Source organism: Salvelinus namaycush, chromosome 15 (assembly GCF_016432855.1).
Source record: "Salvelinus namaycush isolate Seneca chromosome 15, SaNama_1.0, whole genome shotgun sequence".
In the NCBI taxonomy this organism is placed as follows: Eukaryota; Metazoa; Chordata; class Actinopteri; order Salmoniformes; family Salmonidae; genus Salvelinus; species Salvelinus namaycush.
Genome location: NC_052321.1, coordinates 21,141,220 through 21,165,511, shown reverse-complemented (window position 1 = coordinate 21,165,511; position 24,292 = coordinate 21,141,220). Strand labels below are relative to the sequence as shown.

The window sequence follows — 24,292 nt, the reverse complement described above, 5'->3', positions numbered from 1 at the left end:
TACAAGGCCCACCCCACCCTCCCTTCGGCAAATCAGATCACGTCTCCATTCAACTCATCCCGTCCTATAAGAAGAAACAAACAGGAAGTTCCCGTGTTAAGGAAATCCAATCAATCATTATTGTTATTAGCTCCAGTTCTCCATGACTGACGTCAGAAAGACATTTAAGACATTTTTAAGTTAAACCTCGCAAGGTTGCTGGCCCAGACAGCATTCCCTAGCCACGTCCTCAGAGCATGTGCAGACCAGCTGGCTGTAGTGTTTACAGTCATATTCAATCTCTCCCTATCCCAGTCTGTTGGACCTTACTTTCTTCAAAATGTCCACCATTGTTCCTGTACTCAAGAAAGCGAAGGTAACTGAACTAAATAACTATTGCCCTGTAGCACTCACTTCTGTCATCATGAAGTGCTTTGGAAGGCTTTTTAAGGATCACCTTACCCAACACCCTAGACACACTTCAATTTGCATACTGCTCCAACAGATCCAAAGGATGACTCAATCAGCATTGCACTGCACTGTTCTATTCCATCTGGACAAGAATATATACATTACCGGTTAAAGGTTTTGAACACCTACTCATTCAAGGGTTTTTCTTTATTTTTATTATTTTCTACATTGTAGAATAATAGAGAAGACATCAAAACTATGAAATAACACATATGGAATCATGTAACAACCAAAAAAGTGTTAAAATATATATTTGAGATTCTTCAAATAGCCACCCTTTGCCTTGATGACAGAATTGCACACTTGGAATTTTCTCAACCAGCTTCATGAGGTAGTCACCTGAGGTAGTCACCTGGAATGCATTTCAATTAACAGGTGTGCCTTCTTAAAAGTTAATTTGTGGAATTTCTTTCCTTCTTAATGCGTTTGAGCCAATCAGCTGTGTTGTGGTATACAGAAAATAGCCCTATTTGGTAAAAGACCAAGTCCATATCAAGAACAGCTCAAATAAGCAAAGAGAAACAACAGTCCATCATTACTTTAAGACATGAAGGTCAGTCAATCCAGAAAGATTCTTCAAGTGCAGTCGCAAAGATCATCAAGCGCTATGATGAAACTGGCTCTCATGAGGACCGCCACAGGAAAGGAAGACCCAGAGTTACCTCTACTCTAGAGAATAAGTTCATTAGAGTTACCAGCCTCAGAAATTGCAGCCCAAATAAATGCAGTAACAGACACATCTTAACATCAATTGTTCAGAGGATACTGTGTGAATCAGGCCTTTATGCACAAATTGCTGCAAAGAAACCACTACTAAAGGACACAAATAATAAGAAGAGACTAGCTTGGGCCAAGAAACATGAGCAATGAATATTAGACTGGTGGAAATGTGTCCTTTGGTCTGGAGTCCAAATTGGAAAGTTTGTGTTCCAACCACAGTCTTTGTGAGATGCGGTGTGGGTGAATTCTGCAGCGATACGCCATCCCATCTGGTTTGGGCTTAGTGAGACTATCCTTTGTTTTTCAACAGGACAATGACCCAACACACCTCCAGGCTGTGTAAGGGCTATTTGACCAAGGAGAGTGATGGAGTGCTACATCAGATGACCTGGCCTCAACCAAATTAATATGGTTTGGGATGAGTAGGACCGCAGAGTGAAGGAAAAGCAGCCAACAAATGTTCAGTACATGTGTGAACTCCTTCAAGACTGTTGGAAAAGCCTTCCAGGTGAAGAGTGTGAAAAGCTGTCATCAAGGCAAAGGATGGCTATTTGACAAATCTCTCAATATATTTTGATTTGTTTAACACTTTTTTGGTTACTACGTGATTTCATAGTTTTGATGTCTTCACTATTATTCTACAATGTAGAAAACAGTAAAAATAAAGAAAAACACTTTAATGAATAGGTGTTCTAAAACCTTTGACCAGTAGTGTATGCAAGAATGCTGTTCATTGACTACAGCTCAGCCTTCAACACCATAATGCCCTCCAAGCTCAACACTAGGCTCAGGGCCCTGTACAACTGGGTCCTGGACTTCCTGACGGGCCGTCCCCATGTAGTGAAGGTAGGCAACTACACCTCCGCTACACTGATCTTCAACACAGGTGCCCTTCAAGGGTGCGTGCTCAGCCCCATCCAGTACTCCCTGTTAACCCATGACTGCGTGGCGGTGGAGTGGTACCAGGAAAATAACCTTTCCCACAACGTCAACAGCTTGTTGAGACTGGTGTTTTGCGGGTACTATTTAATGAAGCTGCCAGTTGAGGACTTCGTTTCTCAAACTAGACACTCTAATGTACATGTTCTCTTGCTCAGTTGTGCACCGGGGCCTCCCACTCCTCTTTCTATTCTGGTTAGAGTCAGTTTGCCCTGTTCTGTGAAGGAAGTAGTACACAGGTACAAGATCTTCAGTTTCTTGGCAATTTCTCACATGGAATAGCCTTCATTTCTCAAAACAAAAATAGACCGACGAGTTTCAGAAGAAAGTACTTTGTTTCTGGCCATTTTGAACCTGTAATTGAACCCACAAATGCTGATGCTCCAGATCCTCAACTAGTCTAAAGAAGGCCAGTTTTATTGATTCTTTAAATCAGGACAACAGTTTTAGGCTGTGCTAACATAATTGCAAAAGGGTTTTCTAATGATCAATTAGCCTTTTAAAATGATCAACTTGGATTAGCTAACACAACGTGCCATTGGAACACAGGAGTGATGGTTGCTGATAATGGGCCTCTGTACGCCTATGTAGATATTCCATTAAAAATCAGCCGTTTCCAGCTACAATAGTCATTTACAACATTAACAATGTCTACACTGAATTTCTGATCAATTTGATGTTATTTTCATGGACAAAAATTTGGAACGGTAGTGTATATTCCAGACTGGAACTAGGAACATAAGCATTTCGCAACACCCGCGATAACATCTGCTAAGTACATTTGCGTGACCAATACCATTTTATTTGATTCGTTTCGAACAGGTTGAGATAAGCCCTAGGTCAGTCACAGAATCTCAGACAAGCCAGTCAGTGAGAAGCCTAGAGAGAGCATGCTCACTGCTTGTGTGGAAGAGAGAAGCAAATCCTCCCGCTTCTTCCTCTACTGCTTCAGGGAGTGGCCTGCTTTTCCACTACAAAAAGATAGGGAGAGAGGGACAGACAGGCTGCACTGCAGGTGGGGGGATGAGGGTGGTGAAAGGGAGATGGAGGAGGATGGGAGAAAGTTGTTCAGTGAAAACAATGTCCCTCTGAGTGTTGTAAAAGCTCCAATCTCCCCACAACAGAACAGGCCTGAGGGGGTGAGGTGATTCAGAGTGAGTTATGAAACAAGGGGGGGCTCCAGATTTCATAATGACAGTTGTGTCACCCATCTTTCTCTGCTCAGTGTTAATGAGCCCATAAATCCCTAGCCAAATGGGGACTCTGGGAAAAGAACAGGAGAACACAACAAGAGGGAGGCTGTGGCTCTGTGGAGGCTGAGCAGTGATCACAGTCTCAGGTGGGCCTGGAGAGAAGGCTGGAAGACCAATGCTTCATCTGTCGAACACCATAGAAGTCAATAGTCTTAACATTCCTAAGGAGGAATGTTACTCCCCGTGACATGACATAGCTTTTAGCTACATGTATATACAGAGCACACAAACATGCAGAAAACAAACACAAATTGAGACATAGAAAAATATCTGCACACATAGGCAAACACATTTGCACACACAGGAGTACATACACACACACACACACTTCACCTTCAGTCCACCCACCCTCCCAGCATGTGTGGCCCACACAGTGACTCACCGACACAGTTGTCACAAAGGCTGCAGTGAGAGGCACGCGGTGGTCTGAAGATCTTACAGGTGAAGCAGTACTTGAGCTTGACCGTCTGCCCATTGATGACCACCTCTTTCGTCCTGGGGGGCGGCCGGTACCCCGAACTGGAGCCGTTGGCTACATCTGTCAGGGAGAATCAGACTTAAATTACTGGGAAATTAAATTGCAGTCTGCTACTTTTGGCAAACAATACACTTCAATCCTAGCCTCATTCAGGCTATTGAAGAGTTGGCTAGTTCCAACACATAGTGTATTGTATGGGAGGAGGGTACTACAATCCTGCACAAAGCTGGCACTGTAGAGCAGAACAGGGTCTCCGTCCATACAAGCCTCTACAGGAACCAAAGTGAAGTCAAAATGGAACAGTCACAATAAACTAGACCTATTTGTTAGTAGTGTATTGGTCATGTGAACAGTAGAATGAAAAGCCTTTTAAAAATGTTGGTTCATTACTAAATTCATGTCTGGCTCTGAAAGCAGAAAGAGAATCAGCCAGATAACTGTTCAGCGCCTGCTGTCTTGACATCACACTGTGACTGATCTATTCTGACCTGCTCAGAACAACATGGCCTTCACTCTGCACTCCGCTCACAATAAATGTCTCAGCTGGAGGAAACAACTTGGCAAGTCAAACAGGTTATTTTCTCAACAGAATTAAATGCTTTAATAAAATCCCTCACAGTGGTAAATCGCCCTCCAGGTTCCCTTGGAGAGTTCATCAATGAGCTTGACGCCCTGATAAGTTCCTTTCCTGAGGATGGCTCACCTCTCACAGTTCTGGGTGACTTTAACCTCCCCACGTCTACCTTTGACTCATTCCTCTCTGCCTCCTTCTTTCCACTCCTCTCCTCTTTTGACCTCACCCTCTCACCTTCCCCCCCTACTCACAAGGCAGGCAATACGCTTGACCTCATCTTTACTAGATGCTGTTCTTCCACTAATCTCATTGCAACTCCCCTCCAAGTCTCCGACCACTACCTTGTATCCTTTTCCCTCTCGCTCTCATCCAACACTTCCCACACTGCCCCTACTCGGATGGTATCGCGCCGTCCCAACCTTCGCTCTCTCTCCCCCGCTACTCTCTCCTCTTCCATCCTATCATCTCTTCCCTCTGCTCAAACCTTCTCCAACCTATCTCCTGATTCTGCCTCCTCAACCCTCCTCTCCTCCCTTTCTGCATCCTTTGACTCTCTATGTCCCCTATCCTCCAGGCCGGCTCGGTCCTCCCCTCCTGCTCCGTGGCTCGACGACTCATTGCGAGCTCACAGAACAGGGCTCCGGGCAGCCGAGCGGAAATGGAGGAAAACTCGCCTCCCTGCGGACCTGGCATCCTTTCACTCCCTCCTCTCTACATTCTCCTCCTCTGTCTCTGCTGCTAAAGCCAATTTCTACCACTCTAAATTCCAAGCATCTGCCTCTAACCCTAGGAAGCTCTTTGCCACCTTCTCCTCCCTCCTGAATCCTCCTCCCCCTCCTCCCCCCTCCTCCCTCTCTGCTGATGACTTCGTCAACCATTTTGAAAAGAAGGTCGACGACATCCGATCCTCGTTTGCTAAGTCAAACGACACCGCTGGTTCTGCTCACACTGCCCTACCCTGTGCTTTGACCTCTTTCTCCCCTCTCTCTCCAGATGAAATCTCGCGTCTTGTGACGGCCGGCCGCCCAACAACCTGCCCGCTTGACCCTATCCCCTCCTCTCTTCTCCAGACCATTTCCGGAGACCTTCTCCCTTACCTCACCTCGCTCATCAACTCATCCTTGACCGCTGGCTACGTCCCTTCCGTCTTCAAGAGAGCGAGAGTTGCACCCCTTCTGAAAAAACCTACACTCGATCCCTCTGATGTCAATAACTACAGACCAGTATCCCTTCTTTCTTTTCTCTCCAAAACTCTTGAACGTGCCGTCCTTGGACAGCTCTCCTGCTATCTCTCTCAGAATGACCTTCTTGATCCAAATCAGTCAGGTTTCAAGACTAGTCATTCAACTGAGACTGCTCTTCTCTGTGTCACGGAGGCGCTCCGCACTGCTAAAGCTAACTCTCTCTCCTCTGCTCTCATCCTTCTAGACCTATCGGTTGCCTTTGATACTGTGAACCATCAGATCCTCCTCTCCACCCTCTCCGAGCTGGGCATCTCCGGCGCGGCCCACGCTTGGATTGCGTCCTACCTGACAGGTCGCTCCTACCAGGTGGCGTGGCGAGAATCTGTCTCCGCACCACGTGCTCTCACCACTGGTGTCCCCCAGGGCTCTGTTCTAGGCCCTCTCCTATTCTCGCTATACACCAAGTCACTTGGCTCTGTCATATCCTCACATGGTCTCTCCTATCATTGCTATGCAGACGACACACAATTAATCTTCTCCTTTCCCCCCTCTGATAACCAGGTGGTGAATCGCATCTCTGCATGTCTGGCAGACATATCAGTGTGGATGACGGATCACCACCTCAAGCTGAACCTCGGCAAGACGGAGCTGCTCTTCCTCCCGGGGAAGGACTGCCCGTTCCATGATCTCGCCATCACGGTTGACAACTCCATTGTGTCCTCCTCCCAGAGTGCTAAGAACCTTGGCGTGATCCTGGACAACACCCTGTCGTTCTCAACTAACATCAAGGCGGTGACCCGTTCCTGTAGGTTCATGCTCTACAACATTCGCAGAGTACGACCCTGCCTCACGCAGGAAGCGGCGCAGGTCCTAATCCAGGCACTTGTCATCTCCCGTCTGGATTACTGCAACTCGCTGTTGGCTGGGCTCCCTGCCTGTGCCATTAAACCCCTACAACTCATCCAGAACGCCGCAGCCCGTCTGGTGTTCAACTTTCCCAAGTTCTCTCACGTCACCCCGCTCCTCCGCTCTCTCCACTGGCTTCCAGTTGAAGCTCGCATCCGCTACAAGACCATGGTGCTTGCCTACGGAGCTGTGAGGGGAACGGCACCTCCGTACCTTCAGGCTCTGATCAGGCCCTACACCCAAACAAGGGCACTGCGTTCATCCACCTCTGGCCTGCTCGCCTCCCTACCTCTGAGGAAGTACAGTTCCCGCTCAGCCCAGTCAAAACTGTTCGCTGCTCTGGCACCCCAATGGTGGAACAAACTCCCTCACGACGCCAGGTCAGCGGAGTCAATCACCACCTTCCGGAGACACCTGAAACCCCACCTCTTTAAGGAATACCTAGGATAGGATAAAGTAATTCTTCTAACCCCCCCCCCCCCTTAAAAGAGTTAGATGCACTATTGTAAAGTGGTTGTTCCACTGGATATCATAAGGTGAATGCACCAATTTGTAAGTCGCTCTGGATAAGAGCGTCTGCTAAATGACTTAAATGTAATGTAAATGTAAATGTAAATGTAGTAAAATGGCTTGGCAGCAGGGAGGATGACCACAATAAGAGAAATTACTGTGTGGATGATTAGGTAAAAAATATGATGTAGGGTTATCACCCATAAAATGATTATTTCATTTAAATTTAGAGAAATATGTTCATTCAATAGAGAGTTGCGTCAGGAAAACAATAGTCCAAACCCCATGTATCTACCATATATGGTTCAAAAGTTTGACGATTTACTTGAAAAATGTAGCATGTTTAGAGTGAATGGAATGTCATCACGGGCTTACTTCGAATGGCAACTGACAAGCTAACTTGTGGCTGCTGGTTTCTGAGTGAAAACGTGGGCTTTTACTAAATGAAATCCGCAGAATAAAAAAATGTATATATATTTATTTACAAATTTCAATATCCACCCTCCGAGAAGACAATCTCCTCCTATTTTCATTGTGTATTTTGAGTATTTCCCTTTAAATCGCCATTGAAAACAGCCCCTCAATGTGGATTGATCGCCAATATAGCCAAGGATCTGGAGATGAAAATGACGTGGATATCAAATTGATTTTTGATTGATCCAACATGCGTAAAGCTTGTACTGTACCACATCCCAAAGCCAAATATGGAAGAAATACAACCAAGAGAGGCGTGGCCTAAACTAGCAATGGTCACAGCAAATGAACGTTATTTCATCAACACTGTCAAATACCACTATATTAAGGTTATAATACTGTAGAGAACAATGTAATGATTCATTGTATGTGATATATAATGACATAGGGCAAAGAAAACTACGTTTTGACATTCATTTCGTAGCGTTTTCTCTACATTCTAGAGTCGTGAGTGAACGCCCTGTATGAACATAGGCAAAGCACGAAAGGTATAACTGCCATGCTCGTTTCTGAAGCCCTCTCTCGTGTGGTAGTGTGTGTGGGAAAGAGTGTGTGTGGGTGGATCATTGTGTGCCTCTAAAACACAGTGGCCAAGCTGGAGTGGTGTGTGTGCACAACTCAATAGGAGCCCTCTTTTCAGCCCATGTTCAGCGTGATCAATGCACTCCCTCCATCCTCTCCTCCTGCATACATAACAAGGGATAGAGTCAACCAGGAAGTAAGTGAATGAGTGGGAGGAGAAGTAACAACTCTACATCCGTCAAACAGAGCTTCCAACAGAGAGTAGAAAGGTCAGGTGATGTTGCTGAACTGAACTGCATGCTATTCATACTGTATAATGTACTTGGCTCAATAGAGGGACCCCTCATCATCGTTTATTTTGATTGTGTTGACGTCTATGAAAACATGTCCATAAACGCCAATCAAGGACATCAAGCTGCCTCTAAAATGAGAAGCGTCACAGCATAATAACTGTATAAAAATCACATCTAGCCTCACATACATTTAACAGCTCCCTAGCTCTCCATGATGTGCTCTTCAAGCCCCCGTCTGTGATGAACAGCTAATGAAATGTTCATGGACTGACTGGGCATGGAGCCGAGACTACTGCTGCTGCTTCTTACAAAAATAAGTCACTCATTTCACTCAGCTAGACCACAGCAGTGATGGGGGAAAAATCTATACAGTTACATATCGCAATATTATAGCGATATTTGACTCCAAGTATATATATTTTTTTTTGCTACTGTAGGTAGCGTTAGCTAGCGCAAGTCGGCTGTACCTGCGGCAAAATCCAGTATTTTCATCCTATAGCTTGTTCTCCATCTTCTTTTGAAATAGTGAACCAATATGTTTTAAGCGTTTTTATTTCCCTGATCAAAACACATTTTCTCAATCCTTGGGCAGTCTGCCTAAGCACTTTTTCACGTTTAAAACGGCAACATTTTCTCAATCCTTGGGCAGTCTGCCTAAGCACTTTTTCACGTTTAAAACGGCAACATTTTCTCTCAGCTGCATGGCAAAATGTGTACAATTGAAGGAAATTAGCTTTAAAACCAATGGCCGACAACACTTATTGCCACGCAACACTTAAGCCCCGTTTTAAGCCAGAAAATAACTCTGGTTTGGAACTTCAAATTGCAATAAAAATCACAGTATCGAATCGAAATACATATAGAACTGTGAGAATCACAATACATATCGTATCAGCACGTGTCGCGATAATATCGTATCGTGAGGTCCCTGGCAACTCCCAAACCTAACCACCAGCATCAACTGTAAAACACTGTCTGGCTACAACTGTATCAAGATGTACTGTAAACCGAAAGATTAACAGACAAACAAAGAGGAATAACATTGAGTGTAGCCTAATCCTTTTCTATTGTACTATTGACTGTGAAATAAACGTTCACCTGCTTCTCTCGTCTAAAAGAACACATCTAAAATCACAAACACCCAGGCAAATACTGAAAGCTCTAAATAGATGGATCTCAATAGCTAGTGAGGTTAAAGGTCATGACCAGGGCCCGTATCCACTAAGTGTCTCAGAGTAGGAGTGCTGATCTATGATCAGTTTTGCCTTTTACATAGATCATAATAAATATGATTATGGACAGATCCTACTCTGAAATGCTTTGTGGATACGGGCCCAGGGCACCTGTATCCTCAGGCCTCATATAGAGCCAGATCTGCTGACAGCAGGTAGGCTAAACAAGTTGAACCACCTTTATAAGGAAAGAATCCCAACTCATTTCTCTCAACTTCTGTGAAAACAAGCCTCTAAATCACCCACTGATATGCTCCTTCTCCACTCTGTCACAACAATGAGTTTATGTTCACACTTCAGACACCTCTAAGAGGAAAGCTTTTTCTGCTGACGAGGTGTGTTTGTATATGGTGTGATCCTAGCCAGAACATTCCATATTTCACAGATTGGATCTAGGCCTAACAGTAGTTTTTCTGTCTGAGACAGAGAGGATGGAGTTGGAACGAAGAGGGTAGTGATAAAAGGGGTTGATTAGGGAGGGCAGTGGTACAGCTTAACCAGCACACAGAGACAGAGCAGAGACTGAAGGGGGATTCAATGTCGGCCAAAGCGTCCAGCCAGCCCCATCTCGACGGGGTAGAAAGAAAATGTAATTGCTATCCTGCAGGGATAGGGAGGTGATAGGGAGAGGATGAGAACAGGGCATTAGCAGATGGACCTTCACTCACAGACAACAAAAAAGAACACTGACCGCAGGTTTAATAAGACCATGACCTGAGACATTGGCTGAGCCAATACTCTTGAGAAAGACTGGACTTAAAACTATGAACAAAAACTATGAACAAAGAGAAGGGTAGCCTGTACAGACGAGTGCTGACTTCTGATTTCTGAAAGTCAAGTCGACATCACAAACAAGTAATGGGATAATAATAGGTGATATTTGTGATCTCGATTTTCCCGCATTACTTTCACACCCCTGGGGAGCAAAATATGAATAACTAGCAAAACATTCCAGGCCCCATCTTATCTTGACAAGCCATCCTCCATCATCTTTCAGGCTGTGTGTGTGTCAGCCACACACAAGTCAGACTGTTCTCTCTTCAGGGGGCTCCAGGACATCACACCACTCAGGCTTCTCTGTCACCATGGCAACTGTCTCACCCCCGTAAGACTGTCAGTCTTGATAAGTGTGTTAGTTTGGAGTTGTGTGCCCTTAGCAGTTGGCATCGACTTAAATCCTCACATTAGAGACTACTTTAAAGGAGACTGCATGAATGCACCATTTATATCACTGCAGATATGGGAAAGGGGACAAGAAGAAGCCCTGTAATTTATGACTATTGAGGAGCATCCATTCTCTGTACAGGACTTCCCAGGCAGATGCTGTTGGTTCCTGTACGTCTGCATGATGAGAGGTAATGAGGCCCATGAGTCCCACAGGGAGACTAGGAGAGCACATCCAGACACACTATCCCTGAGTAAGTACTCACTCTGCCTCTCAGATACAGGCATACTGTACAGTGGTCTGTGAGTGTGTGTGTCCCCAATATGCAGAGGCATACAGTAGACAGGGGCCGTCGGTAACAGCAGAGGCCTACCCAGGCCACTAATTGCTCGACAACTTATGGTTTCCGTTCTCTCTTTGTCTGGTCCCATTTGATAAATTCAACTGGCTGCAATTACTATCCCAGCAGCAGCATCTCTATTTATGGGCCATGAGGCTCCATCCAAAAGGCCTCATCAGAGCCCTTTTATCTCCCAGTCAGGTTTGATCATAATCCTCAAGACAGGCCAACAAAAAAAATGAGAAAGACCAGAGACAGGAAACCTTCCAGAGGAAGCCTTCGCTGGCTGAACATAGAGTCAATACACATTAAAATGCAGAAATAGGCTATCAAAATATTATGTATGGTGGGTTTTTATTAAAATGTTGTGTGTGTGGTATGTTTTCTGGTTGCATAACATAACTCCTGTCCTGGATATCGAGGCTTTGGCAGTTATTTAAACTGTTAGTTGAAGGAAACTTTCCTCTTCAGTCGGTAACAAAGAGCAGGTTTCCTAATGATAACACTGAGCATTTACTATGACATCACAAACACTCACTTCCTATCGCCGCAGGCACACACCCTTGCTACTTCCCCTAGTAACTCTGGGCCACAGATTGTCATGTGTGCTCGTGCGTGTCAACCACTGTAATAGCCAACCGCCATTGTAAAATTAAAAGGATAAGATGTGCTTTTTTCCCCCCATGACGGGATTACAAGGTGAAAAGGAATACAATTAAACAAGATGAACTTTACTGAAGTGGAAATACAGCTCTGTAAAGTAGGGCTGAGTTATTTTTGTGCAAAAGGCTTTCTTTCTGGACTGTTTTGAAATCATTACTCAGCCCTAAGATGACAGTGTGTCCTAAAGGGTTCAGTGAGCGTCCTGCTCCCGGCTGACTATGATGAAAACATCCTGAGATTCCATTCCACCCTGTTCTGCTTAGTTGTACCAATGAAAACCTGTGAGGGGTGTTTCAGTTCATTTCTGAGGAACTGGTTTCTATTTATTCCCAGAGAAGAGCATCAGGTTTAAGGACGTGACGAGGGGTAAGGGAAAGGGAGTGTCTAGCCCACAGAGACCATCAATCTAGGCTTTAGCCAGAAGCACACCTCGCTTCTCGCAACGCTTCTCAGAGGACATAACTTTTAGGCCTATATTCCTCCTTTCCTTTCTCAACATTATAGGCCTAGATCCTAACTGATATCAAGTTACAGGATTGGTGAAAGTATATTGGTGGAGACCTATCCAAGTCTGTCAGGTTAAATAAATCCTTAAACAGGGGTTAGGGAAATTACAGTTACAGTGGGAAGAAAAATTATGTGAACCCTTTAGAATGACCTGGATTTCTGCATAAATTGGTCATAATTGTATCGTCACCTAAGTCACAACAATAGACAAACAGTCTGCTTAAACTAATAACACACACAATTATAATTGTTCATGTCTTTATTGAACACAGTGTAAACATTCACAGTGCAGGGTGGGAAAAGTATGTAAACCCTTGGATTTAATAACAAGTTGACCCTCCTTTGGCAGCAATAACCTCAACCAAATGTTTTCTGTGGTTGCGAATCAGATCTGCACAATAGTCAGGAGGAATTTTGGACCATTCCTCTTTACAAGACTGTTTCAGTTCCACAATATTATTGGGATGCCTGGTGTGAACCACTCTCGAGGTCATGCCACAGCATCTCAAATCGGGTTGAGGACAGGACTGACTGGGCCACTCCAGAAGGTGTATTGTCCTCTGCCATTCTGTTGTTGATTTACTTCTGTCTTTTGGGTTGTTGTCCTGTTGCATAACCTAACTTCTGTTGAGCTTCAATTGGACATATAGCCTTACATTTGCCTGCAAAATGTCTTGATAAACTTGGGAATTCCTTTTTCTGTTGATGACAGCAAGCTGTCCAGGTCCTGACGCAGCAAAGCAGCACCAAACCATGATGCTCCCTCCACCATACATTAGAGTTGGGATGAGGTTTTGAAGTTGGTGTGCAGTGCCTTTTTTTCTCCATACATAGTGTTGTGTGTTCCTTCCAAACAACAACTTTAGATTCATCTGTCCACAGAATATGTTGCCAGTAGCGCTGTGAAACATCCAGGTGCTCTTTTGCGAACTTCAGACGAGCAGCAATGTTTTTTTGGGACAGCAGTGGCTTCTTCCATGGTGTCCTCCCATGAACACCATTCTTGTTTAGTGTTTTACGTATCGTAGACCCTTCAACAAAGATGTTAGCATCTTCCAGATATTTCTGTAAGTCTTTAGCGGACACTCTAGGATTCTTCTTAACCTCATTGAGCATTCTGCACTGTGCTCTTGCAGTCATCTTTGCAGGACGGCCACTCCTAGGGAGAGTAGCAACAGTGCTGAAATTTCTCCATTTATAGACAATTTGTCTTACTGTGGACTGACTTTTAGAGATACTATTGTAGCCCTTTCCAGCTTCATGCAAGGAAACAAATCTTAATCTTAGGTATTCTGAGATCTCTTTTGTTCGAGGCATGGTTCAGGCAATGCTTCTTGTAAATAGCAAACTCAAATTTTGTGAGTGTTTTTATTTATGGGGCAGACGTGGAACTCATCTAAAAAAGAAATAAAAAATTGCGTATCCGCCTAACACTAGTTCCTAATTCTGAAAATCACTCCACTGTCGGTAGCTATGACGCACTGGCTGCTATGACAAACCATGCTTGATCACTTGAGCAAACTTGCTCCAACCAACACCCTATTGCAAGCTTGTTTGAATGGCCATACGGTAGCTAGTTTGCCCGGTTGTTGATGAATTTGTACGGCACCAAAGTTATGAGACGGTTCTCAGATATCAGCATGTATCTGACTGCCAGATTTCATGAAAACTAATTTGTGCATTAGCTAGAACTTCACTACAATAGCTAGCTAGCTAGAGGGAGTATTCTGTATGGAGTGTGTGAACTGACAATGTTAGCATTCCTGCCTTTCATTTCATATGGATTGATTTGAGACTGGTTCAGCCAGCAAGCAGACATTTACGTGCACATTTTGAATTTAATAAATACCGATTCTACCACCACAAAACACCTTAGCTAGATGTAGAATTAGGCAGTAAAGACTTGCTCATGAAAATAAAAAATAATCAATATAAGCGAAAGGTTTATGGTTTTTGGTAAGATTAACTCTGACTGGAGGATGAAACGGGGTTCTCAGTGGACTGTCACCTTGGAAACAGTTTCGAATGTTAAGAAAGCATATTGTTGCCCAACTTCTTTTTAGCTATCCCATGACTGTTTGCGAGTTAGACAGATCAGTGCAGTTGGCTGTCGCTTTCTGATGTGAGACAAATGGTGGAATTGTGGATGTTCAATTAAAGACCACATCCACACTGGAAGAACAGACCTGTGGGTCCATTGAAATTGTGCATGGGATTTCATTACATCCCAGAGATGCTTTGTGAAACCAGAACATTACTTCCTACCTAAACAGTCAGACTTCTCCTTCCAAGGACATCATGAACATACTGTTTGATGTTAGCACATATAGAGATGTACAGACAACGTATGAAGACATCAAGTGTGAAACCACACGATGCACAGAACACATGGTAACCCCTGGCAACGGAACCTTGGAGAATTCTGACAGTGAATTGAGAAGAAATCCTGGTTGAATTCTGAATCCACATTTCACCATGGGGGAAGTCAGTCGATGGATATTGTGACACACTGCTATATCCTACCCCTACACTGACGCTGAGAGAAAAGAGACTGCTGTGAATGACAGAGAGCTCCTACCATTCACACCTCTTATCAGCACCTCTCACTCTCTCCATCGCTCTTCCCTGTCCTCCCAGAGCATCTCTCTCCCCTCACTCTCTCCCCATCTCCCTGTGAGTTAATAACCACCTCCGAGTGCTTTAGAGAGGAGCTACAATGGATTAATGGAGGGTGGCTGTAAAGAACTCCACAAGCCCACTTACACAGATCAGATCAAGTGGAGGGCTTTAGAACCTCCTTTATTCTCACACTCCGCTCCAACCGGCCATTGTTCAGGTTCAAACAATGGGGCCAATGTAGCAATTAGTGTTGGGGGAGAAAAAAAGTGACATAGCGTGATATTATTTTGGATGATATAATATCAATACTTTGACTCCAAGTATCGGTAGCGTAACTTGTTCTCCATCTTTTTAAATAGTGAGCCAACATTTTTTCAGATATTTTATTTCCATGACTGATCAAAACTCATTCTCATGCTCTCTGATCCCTCTACAGCAAACATATAGTGAGCAATGTTTAGAACATAAAATCGCAAATCCCAGTATTGCATAGCAATATATATATATATAAAATCGTGAGATACGCAATACATATCGGCACATACATTTCGTGGTACCTGCCAATTCCCAGCCCCAGTATCAATGTGGCAGTAATGTAGCGGAACACAGTAACGTAGGCTGTGTTTTAAAGCCTTACTGATCAGATGTTTTAAGTGAGATTACCACTCATTTGATAAGGACTTGAGGCCGTCTCTATTGAGAAAGTTTGTATTGAATCCGTGTGTGTGGCAAGCAGTTCCTCACTCTGGTTCAGCGAGACCGGTTCCACGTCCTTACTCTGGTTCAGCGAGACCGGTTCCACGTCCTCACTAACTGAGGCAGTCTTTCTTGGCAGTTACTCAACTCTCTCCCTCTCCTCCTCTACCAGAGCAGCTATCAGTCAGTCAGACTCTAGAACCGTATCTAGCCACAAAATACTAACTCAAATGTTGCCAATATTATGCAGGAGCAAAGAGACAACGTTCATCATTGTGAGTTATATCTTGATAGAAAACTGTGTCAGTCAATCTACTTTGGGCTGTTCTGTATAAGACAGTGATTCATGCCCAGTCACACCATGTGACTGAGAAAGAAACAGTTTGGAGCACATCCTCTGAGGGCTAAAGACATGTCTGACAGGCATACACGAGTACTGTGGTGAGACTATAACCCCGGTTCCACTGCTGTGCCTCTCCTCCGCCCCGCCTGTAACAGGATGGTCTGTCTGCCAGCGTGGGCAGGAGGAGAATAGAGGGATAGAAGGGTGGGAGGATGGAGAACGATGGTGAGGAGAGCTGTGAACTATAAGTAGAGCCTTCCTGATTGAATGCATTTGTCAAAAACACACAACATGCACTCACACATGAACATGGATTGTTTGATTTCTCAGCAGCATTGACGGAAACCCTCAAAATAATCATATAGAGTCCAGTAGCCAATAGGGTCCAGCAGCCAATAAAATCCTTAAATGTCAGTGAATCCTCATTATATTCCTCTCCATCATACACACACTGGGAGAGGAGCAGGAGTTTAGCACGGCCACTGGCTTTAGGAACATCCTCTGACATTTACTGGCTAGCCTATCGCTAGGTCTCTGGCACGCACAGCAGAAGAGACATATCCTGCCTGGTTTCGGTAATGAAAGCCTTTGAAGTTGGCATGCTTCCGCCTAGAGGATGCCAGTCTCTCAGTCTCTGCAGCAATGCCACATCTGACCAGGGCCTGCACTGCTAAATATGGCAGACAGACAGACATGATGCATGGAAAGACGAGCTGCAGTAACAAGTGGTGATCGATATACTAGTGGCTGATTACTGAATAGTTCCTGTTACGATGCTATTCCTCAGTTCACAGTCACACTCAGAGCAGGAAAAGGACAGGTGCTCATTGACTTACACAGCAGGCTTCATCCACTGAGCCCTTTCCTCAAGAGAAAGTTGAGGACAGGACCGAGCAGGACTGAAAACACAACACTTCCTGTAATTGGACACACACTGCTTCCCAGACATAGGGAGGCATTGAAGAGGCACCTTTTTCTGTCCAATTCAGTATGTAGTTTCACAACAGATCAATACCAGAGGTGAACTTGAGCCCTGTACCACTTTGAATAGAAGACAACAGCATTACTTATTAATGAGGGTGCTGGGAAAAAAGGAACAACCAGTTCAGTTGCGGTCAAAAATGACTTCACCATGTGAAGAGCTTACAGCACACGCTGATAACATAAGCTGAACAACGTAACACAAGCACTTGGGCCGGAGACTAAATTGGAGATTGTGCACACCATGACGCCAATCATCCGTAGCAGTCGGTATCCTTTTGAGGACCACACAGGTACACTAAGACAGTAGTACCCAACCTGGGGTATCTAGACAGGGTACTTGGGAAGACTGGTAAAATGCACACAAGGAAGTACTTTGTGGCTGCTCCGGACAGAGCTAAATGTGATTCGGGGTACAGAAACCAAAAGATTGGGAATCATAAGGTTCGATGTCCATTCTAAAACCTAATTCTATGGTTTTAAAGTTCCACACAGTCAATCCAGGTCATATAGGGTCACTACAGTATACCAATACTGCTGTAGTATCATTATACACTGAACAAAAATATAAACGCAACATGTAAAGTGTTGGTCCCATGTTTCATGAGCTGAAACAAAAGATCCCAGAAATTTTCCATAATCACAAAAAGCTTATTTCTCTCAAATGTTGTGCACAAATTTCTTCACATTCCTGTTAGTCAGCATTTCTCCTTTGCCAAGATAGTCCATCCACCTGACAGGTGTGGCATATCAAGAAGCTGATTAAACAGCATGGTCATTACACAGATGCACCTTGTGCTGGGGACAATAAAAGGCCACAAAAATGTACAGTTTTGTCACAACATGCCATCGATGTCTCAAGATGAGGAAGTGTGCAATTGGCATGCTCACTGCAGAAATGTCTGCAGTCAGCGCTATTGACAGAGAATTTAATGTAAATTTTTCAACCATAAGCTGCCGCCGTCGCTTTAGAGAATTTGGCAGCTTGTCCAACATGCCACACAACCGCAGAGCACGTGTAAAACCATGCCAGCCCAGGACCTCCACATCTGGCTTCTTCACCTGCGGGATCATGAAAGACCAGCCACCCAGACAGCTGATGAAACTGTGGGTTTGCACAACCAAAGATCATCTGGGAAGCTCATATGTGTGTTCATCGTCCTTACCAGGGTCTTGACCTGACTGCAGTTCGGTGTCGAAACCAACTGCAGTGGGAAAATGTTCACCTTCGATGGCCACTGGCATGCGGGAGAAGTATGCTCTTCACGGATGAATCCCGGTTTCAACTGTACCGGGCATTAAGCAGACGTTGTGTGGGCAAGTGGTTTGCTGATGGCAACGTTGTGAACAGAGTGCCCCATGGTGGAGGTGGGGTTATGGTATGGGCAGGCAACAGCTACGGACAATGAACACAATTGCATTTTATTGATGGCAATTTGAATGCACAGAGATACCGTGACGAGATCCTGAGGCCCATTGTCGTGCCATTCCTCCACCGCCATCACCTCATGTTTCATCATGATAATGCACTGCCCCATGTCGCAAGGATCTGTACACAATTCCTGGAAGCTGAAAATGTCCCAGTTCTTCCATGGCCTGCATACTCAGACAGGTCACCCATTGAGCATGTTTGGGATGCTCTGGATCTACATGTATGATAGCGTGTTCCAGTTCCCGCCAATTTCCTGGAATTTCACACAGCCATTGAAGAGTGGAACAACATTCCACAGGACACAATAAACAGCCTGATCAACTCTATGTGAAGGAGATGTGCCATGCTGCATGAGGCAAATGGTGGTTACACCAGATACTAACTGGTTTTCAGATTTTTTTTTTTTTTAAGGTGACCAATCGATGCATATTTTTCTGTGACTAACAGATGCATATCTGTTATGGGCAATCCATAGATTAGAGCCTATTGAATTTATTTCAATTGACTGATTTCCGTATATGAACTGTACCTCAGTAAAATGTTTGAATGTTGCATTTATAGTTTTGTTTAGTGTATTTATCATGCTTGTTTCCTTGTTTCTTTATATTGCTATTGAGGACTGATTCTCAACTTACTGGCATGGTTAAATAAATTAAATAGGTTGTTGTTTATATTAGAAGTCGACCGATTATGATTTTTCAACGCCGATACCAATTATTGGAGGACCAAAAAAGCCGATACCGATTAAATCAGCCGATTTTTATATATATATATATTTGTAATAATGACAATTACAACAATACTGAATGAACAATGAACACTTATTTTAACTTAATATAATACATCAATAAAGTAAATTTAGTCTCAAATAAATAATGAAACGTGTTCAATTTGGTTTAAATAATGCAAAAACAGTGTTGGAGAATAAAGTAAAAGTGCAATATTTGCCATGTAAAAAAGCTAACGTTTAAGTTCCTTGCTCAGAACATGAGAACATATGAAAGCTGGTGGTTCCTTTTAACAGGAGTCTTCAATATTCCCAGGTAAGAAGTTTTAGGTTGTAGTTATTATAGGACTATTTCTCTCTATACCATTTGTATTTCATATACCTTTGACTATTGGATGTTCTAATAGGTACTTTAGCATTGCCAGCCTAATATCAGGAGTTGATAGGCTTGAAGTCATAAACAGCGCTGTGCTTCAAGCATTGCGAAGAGCTGCTGGCAAACGCAGGAAAGTGCTGTTTGAATGAATGCTTACGAGCCTGCTGCTGCCTACCACCGCTCAGTCAGACTGCGCTATCAAATCATAGACTTAATTATAATATAATAACACACAGAAATACGAGCCTTAGGTCATTAATATGGTAAAATCTGGAAACTATCATTTCGAAAACAAAACGTTTATTCTTTCAGTGAAATACGGAACCGTTCCGCATTTTATCTAACAGGTGGCATCTATAAGCCTAAATATTGCTGTTACATTGCACAACCTTCAATGTTATGTCATAATTATGTAAAATTCAGGCAAATTAATTCGCAACGAGCCAGGCGGCCCAAACTGTTGCATGTACCCTGACTCTGCGTGCAATGAACGCAAGAGAAGTGACACAATTTGCCTAGTTAATATTGCCTGCTAACATGAATTTCTTTTAACTAAATATGCAGGTTAAAAAAATATATACTTCTGTGTATTGATTTTAAGAAAGGCATTGATGATTATGGTTAGGTACATTCGTGCAATGATTGTGCTTTTTTCGCAAATGCGCTTTTGTTAAATCATCCCCCGTTTGGCGAAGTTGGCTGTCTTTGTTAGGAAGAAATAGTCTTCACACAGTTTGCAACGAGCCAGGCGGCCCAAAGTGCTGCATATACCCTGACTCTGTTGCACAGAACGCAAGAGAAGTGACACAATTTCCCTAATTAAAAGTAATTAATGTTAGCAGGCAATATTAACTAAATATGCAGGTTTAAAAATATATACTTGTGTATTGATTTTAAGAAAGGCGTTGATGTTTATGGTTAGGTACACATTGGTGCAACGACAGTGCTCTTTTGCGAATGCGCTTGTTAAATCACCCGTTTAGCGAAGTAGGCTGTGACTCAATGATAAATTAATAGGCACCGCATCGATTATATGCAACACAAGACAAGCTAGATAATCACTAGTTAACTACATTACTAGTTTATGTTAAGATTGATTGTTTTTTATAAGATAAGTTTAATGCTAGCTAGCACCTTACCTTGGCTCCTTGCTGCACTCGCATAACAGGTAGTCAGCCTGCCACGCAGTCTCCTCGTGGAGTGCAATGTAATCGGCCATAATCGGTGTCCAAAAATGCCGATTACCGATTGTTATGAAAACTTGAAATCGGTCCTAATTAATCGTCCATTCCGATTAAATCGGTCAACCTCTAGTTTATCACATTACCTTGAATAGGTTAAACTGATCACATTTAGTTTTCCTCTTTTATTCTATTTCACCTTTTTAATTTTTCTTTCCCACCCGGCTCAAATTCAATAGCCCAGCGGATACACACTTTGTGTGTGTGTGTGTGTGTGTGTGTGTGTGTGTGTGTGTGTGTGTGTGTGTGTGTGTGTGTGTGTGTGTGTGTGTGTGTGTGTGTGAGAGAATGAGTGAGAGACGGCAGACTGCCTGTCTCCCAGCATTGCTGTTCCCCCATGGAGGGTGTGTATGGTTCTTGACAGAGCAGAGTGTAATGTGTGATAGATCGCACTTCAGGGACCTGATAATCACATCACCCTCTATCGCCTATCAGCTGACCACCACAGGACACCCTTCACATGGACACAGGGAGCCCTCACACTCCCCTCCTGTCCCTCCACTCTCTCCCTCTCCCTCTTTCCAAGCCCCCACTATCTGTCTTTCTTTGTCGTGTTTTTGTCTGCAAATTGCGACTGACCACAGAGCTGTAGCATAAACAAAGTGGAACACAGCATGCAGAAACTATAAGCTAAATTCCTTCCTCCTCTCACACCATGAAGGGCGCTGAGGCAGAGAGAGCCACCGCTTTCAATTCAATTCAAAAAGGCTTTATTGGAATGGGAAACATGTTTCCACTGTCAAAGCAAATGGAATAAACAATAAAGGGAAATAAACAACAGTAAACATTAAACTCAAGTTTTAAAAGAATATAGACATTTCAAATGTTATTATTGGCTATGTACAGTGTTGTAACAACGTGCAAATCTTAACATAAACTAGTAATGTAGTTAACTGGTGATTATCTAGCTTGTCTTGAAAGGGAAAATAAATAAACAGATAAACCACAAATCTTGCTGCTGTGATTGCACATTGCAGTATTTCACCTAACCGATATGAAAGTTTATCAATGTTTGATTTGTTTTCAAATTCTTTGTGGGTCTGTGTGCTTTGTGGGAAATGTGTCTCTGTGGTTATACATTTGCCAGGAGGTTAGGAAGTGTAGCTCAGTGAGCACATAGCCTGTCTTCTAGTGAGAGCCAGGTCTGCTGTGGCAGAGTCTGTGCATAGTGGTCAGGTATTCTGCCACTGTGTACTCTCTGTTTAGGGCCAGATAACATTCCAATTTGCTTAGTTTTTTGTTGTTGATTATTTTCAGTGTATCAAATAGTTATCTTTTTCAGAATTTGGTTGTGTCTAAATGTGTTTTGGTCCTGGGGCTCTGTTTGTGAACCAGCCCCAGAACCAGCTGGCTGAGTTCATCTCTCTGTAGGGTGGGCTTTGTGGTGGCATGTGTGGGCATCACTTCCTTTAGGTGGTTATACAATTTAACTGCTCTTTTCTGGATTGTTGATAACTAGTGGGTATTAGAGGTCGACCGATTATGATTTTTCAATGCCGATACCGATTATTGGAGGGGAAAAAAAAGCCGATACCGATTAATCGGCCGATTTTTTTAATGTATTTGTAATAATGACAATTACAACAATACTGAATGAACACTTATTTTAACAATAAAATCAATTTAGCCTCAAATAAATAATGAAACATGTTCAATTTGGTTTAAATAATGCAAAAACAAAGTGTTGGAGAAGAAAGTAAAAGTGCAATATGTAACATGTAAGAAAGCTAACGTTTAAGTTCCTTGCTCAGAACATGAGAACATATGAAAGCTGGTGATTCCTTTTAACATGAGTCTTCAATATTCCCAGGTAAGAAGTTTTAGGTTGTAGTTATTATAGGAATTATAGGACTATTTCTCTCTATATGATTTGTATTTCATATACCTTTGACTATTGGATGTTCTTATAGGCACTTTAGTATTGCCAGTGTAACAGTATAGCTTCCATCCCTCTCCTCGCCGCTACCTGGGCTCGAACCAGGAACACATCGACAACAGCCACCCTCGAAGCAGCGTTACCCATGCAGAGCAAGGGGAACAACTACTCCCAAGTCTCAGAGCGAGTGACGTTTGAAACGCTTTTAGCGCGCAATCCGCTAACTAGCTAGCCATTTCACATCGGTTACACCAGCCTCATCTCGGGAGTTGATATGCTTGAATTCATAAACAGCAGAGCTGCTGGCAAAACGCAGGAAAGTGCTGTTTGAATGAATGCTTACGAGCCTGCTGGTGCCCACCATCGCTCAGTCAGACTGCTCTATCAAATCATAGACTTAATTATAACATAATAACACACAGAAATACGAGCCTTAGGTCATTAATATGGTCAAATCTGGAAACTATCATCTCGAAAACAAAACATTTATTCTTTCAGTGAAATACGGAACCGTTCCGTATTTTATCTAACGGGTGGCATCCGTCAGTCTAAATATTCCTGTTACATTGCAAAACCTTCAATGTTATGTCATAATTATGTAAAATTCTGGCAAATTAGTTCGCAATGAGCCAGGCGACCCAAACTGTTGCATATACCCTGGCTCTGCGTGCAATGAATGCAAGAGAAGTGACACAATTTCACCTGGTTAATATTGCCTGCTAACCTGGATTTCTTTTAGCTAAATATGCAGGTTTAAAAATACACTGCTCAAAAAAATAAAGGGAACACTTAAACAACACAATGTAACTCCAAGTCAATCACACTTCTGTGAAATCAAACTGTCCACTTAGGAAGCAACACTGATTGACAATAAATTTCACATGCTGTTGTGCAAATGGAATAGACAAAAGGTGGAAATTATAGGCAATTAGCAAGACACCCCCAATAAAGGAGTGATTCTGCAGGTGGTGACCACAGACCACTTCTCAGTTCCTATGCTTCCTGGCTGATGTTTTGGTCACTTTTGAATGCTGGTGGTGCTTTCACTCTAGTGGTAGCATGAGACGGAGTCTACAACCCACACAAGTGGCTCAGGTAGTGCACCTCATCCAGGATGGCACATCAATGCGAGCTGTTGCAAGAAGGTTTGCTGTGTCTGTCAGCGTAGTGTCCAGAGCATGGAGGCGCTACCAGGAGACAGGCCAGTACATCAGGAGACGTGGAGGAGGCCGTAGGAGGGCAACAACCCAGCAGCAGGACCGCTACCTCCGCCTTTGTGCAAGGAGGAACACTGCCAGAGCCCTGCAAAATGACCTCCAGCAGGCCACAAATGTGCATTTGTTATGAAAACTTGAAAATCGGCCCTAATTAAATCGGCCATTCCGATTAATCGGTCGACCTCTAGTGGTTATAGTCCTAATTCTGCTCTGTATGCATTGTTTGAGGTTTTGCGTTGTACACAAAGTATATTTCTGCAGAATTCTGCATGCAGTCTCAATTAGATGTTTATTCCATTTTGTGAATTCTTGGTTAGTGAGTGGACCCCAGAACTCAGAACCATAGAGGGTTCTGACCGAATTATATTTAGCCAGATCCTAATTGTGATGTTGAGTTTTATGTTCCCTTTGATGGCATAGAAGGCCCTTCTTGCCTTGTCTCAGATCATTCACAGCCTTGTGGAAGTTACCTGTGTTTTTCCACCGTGCTTCTACATCTGCGTTGCTTGCTGTTTAGGGTTTTAGGCTGGGTTTCTGTATAGAACTTTGTAACATCTGCTGATGTAAAAAGGGC

General features: G+C 43.4%; 1 protein-coding gene across 4 annotated transcripts in view; it reads right to left on the bottom strand.

Annotated features, from left to right (window-relative positions):
• Positions 1–24,292, bottom strand: part of LOC120060295 (palmitoyltransferase ZDHHC14-like) — a 95,522-nt gene that overhangs the window by 21,936 nt on the left and 49,294 nt on the right. For all 4 annotated transcript variants that reach the window (XM_039009484.1, XM_039009487.1, XM_039009486.1 and 1 more), the window contains exon 4: positions 3,745–3,900. In XM_039009484.1, coding sequence (XP_038865412.1) covers positions 3,745–3,900 — 156 coding nt within the window. The remainder of the gene's footprint in view (positions 1–3,744; positions 3,901–24,292) is intronic.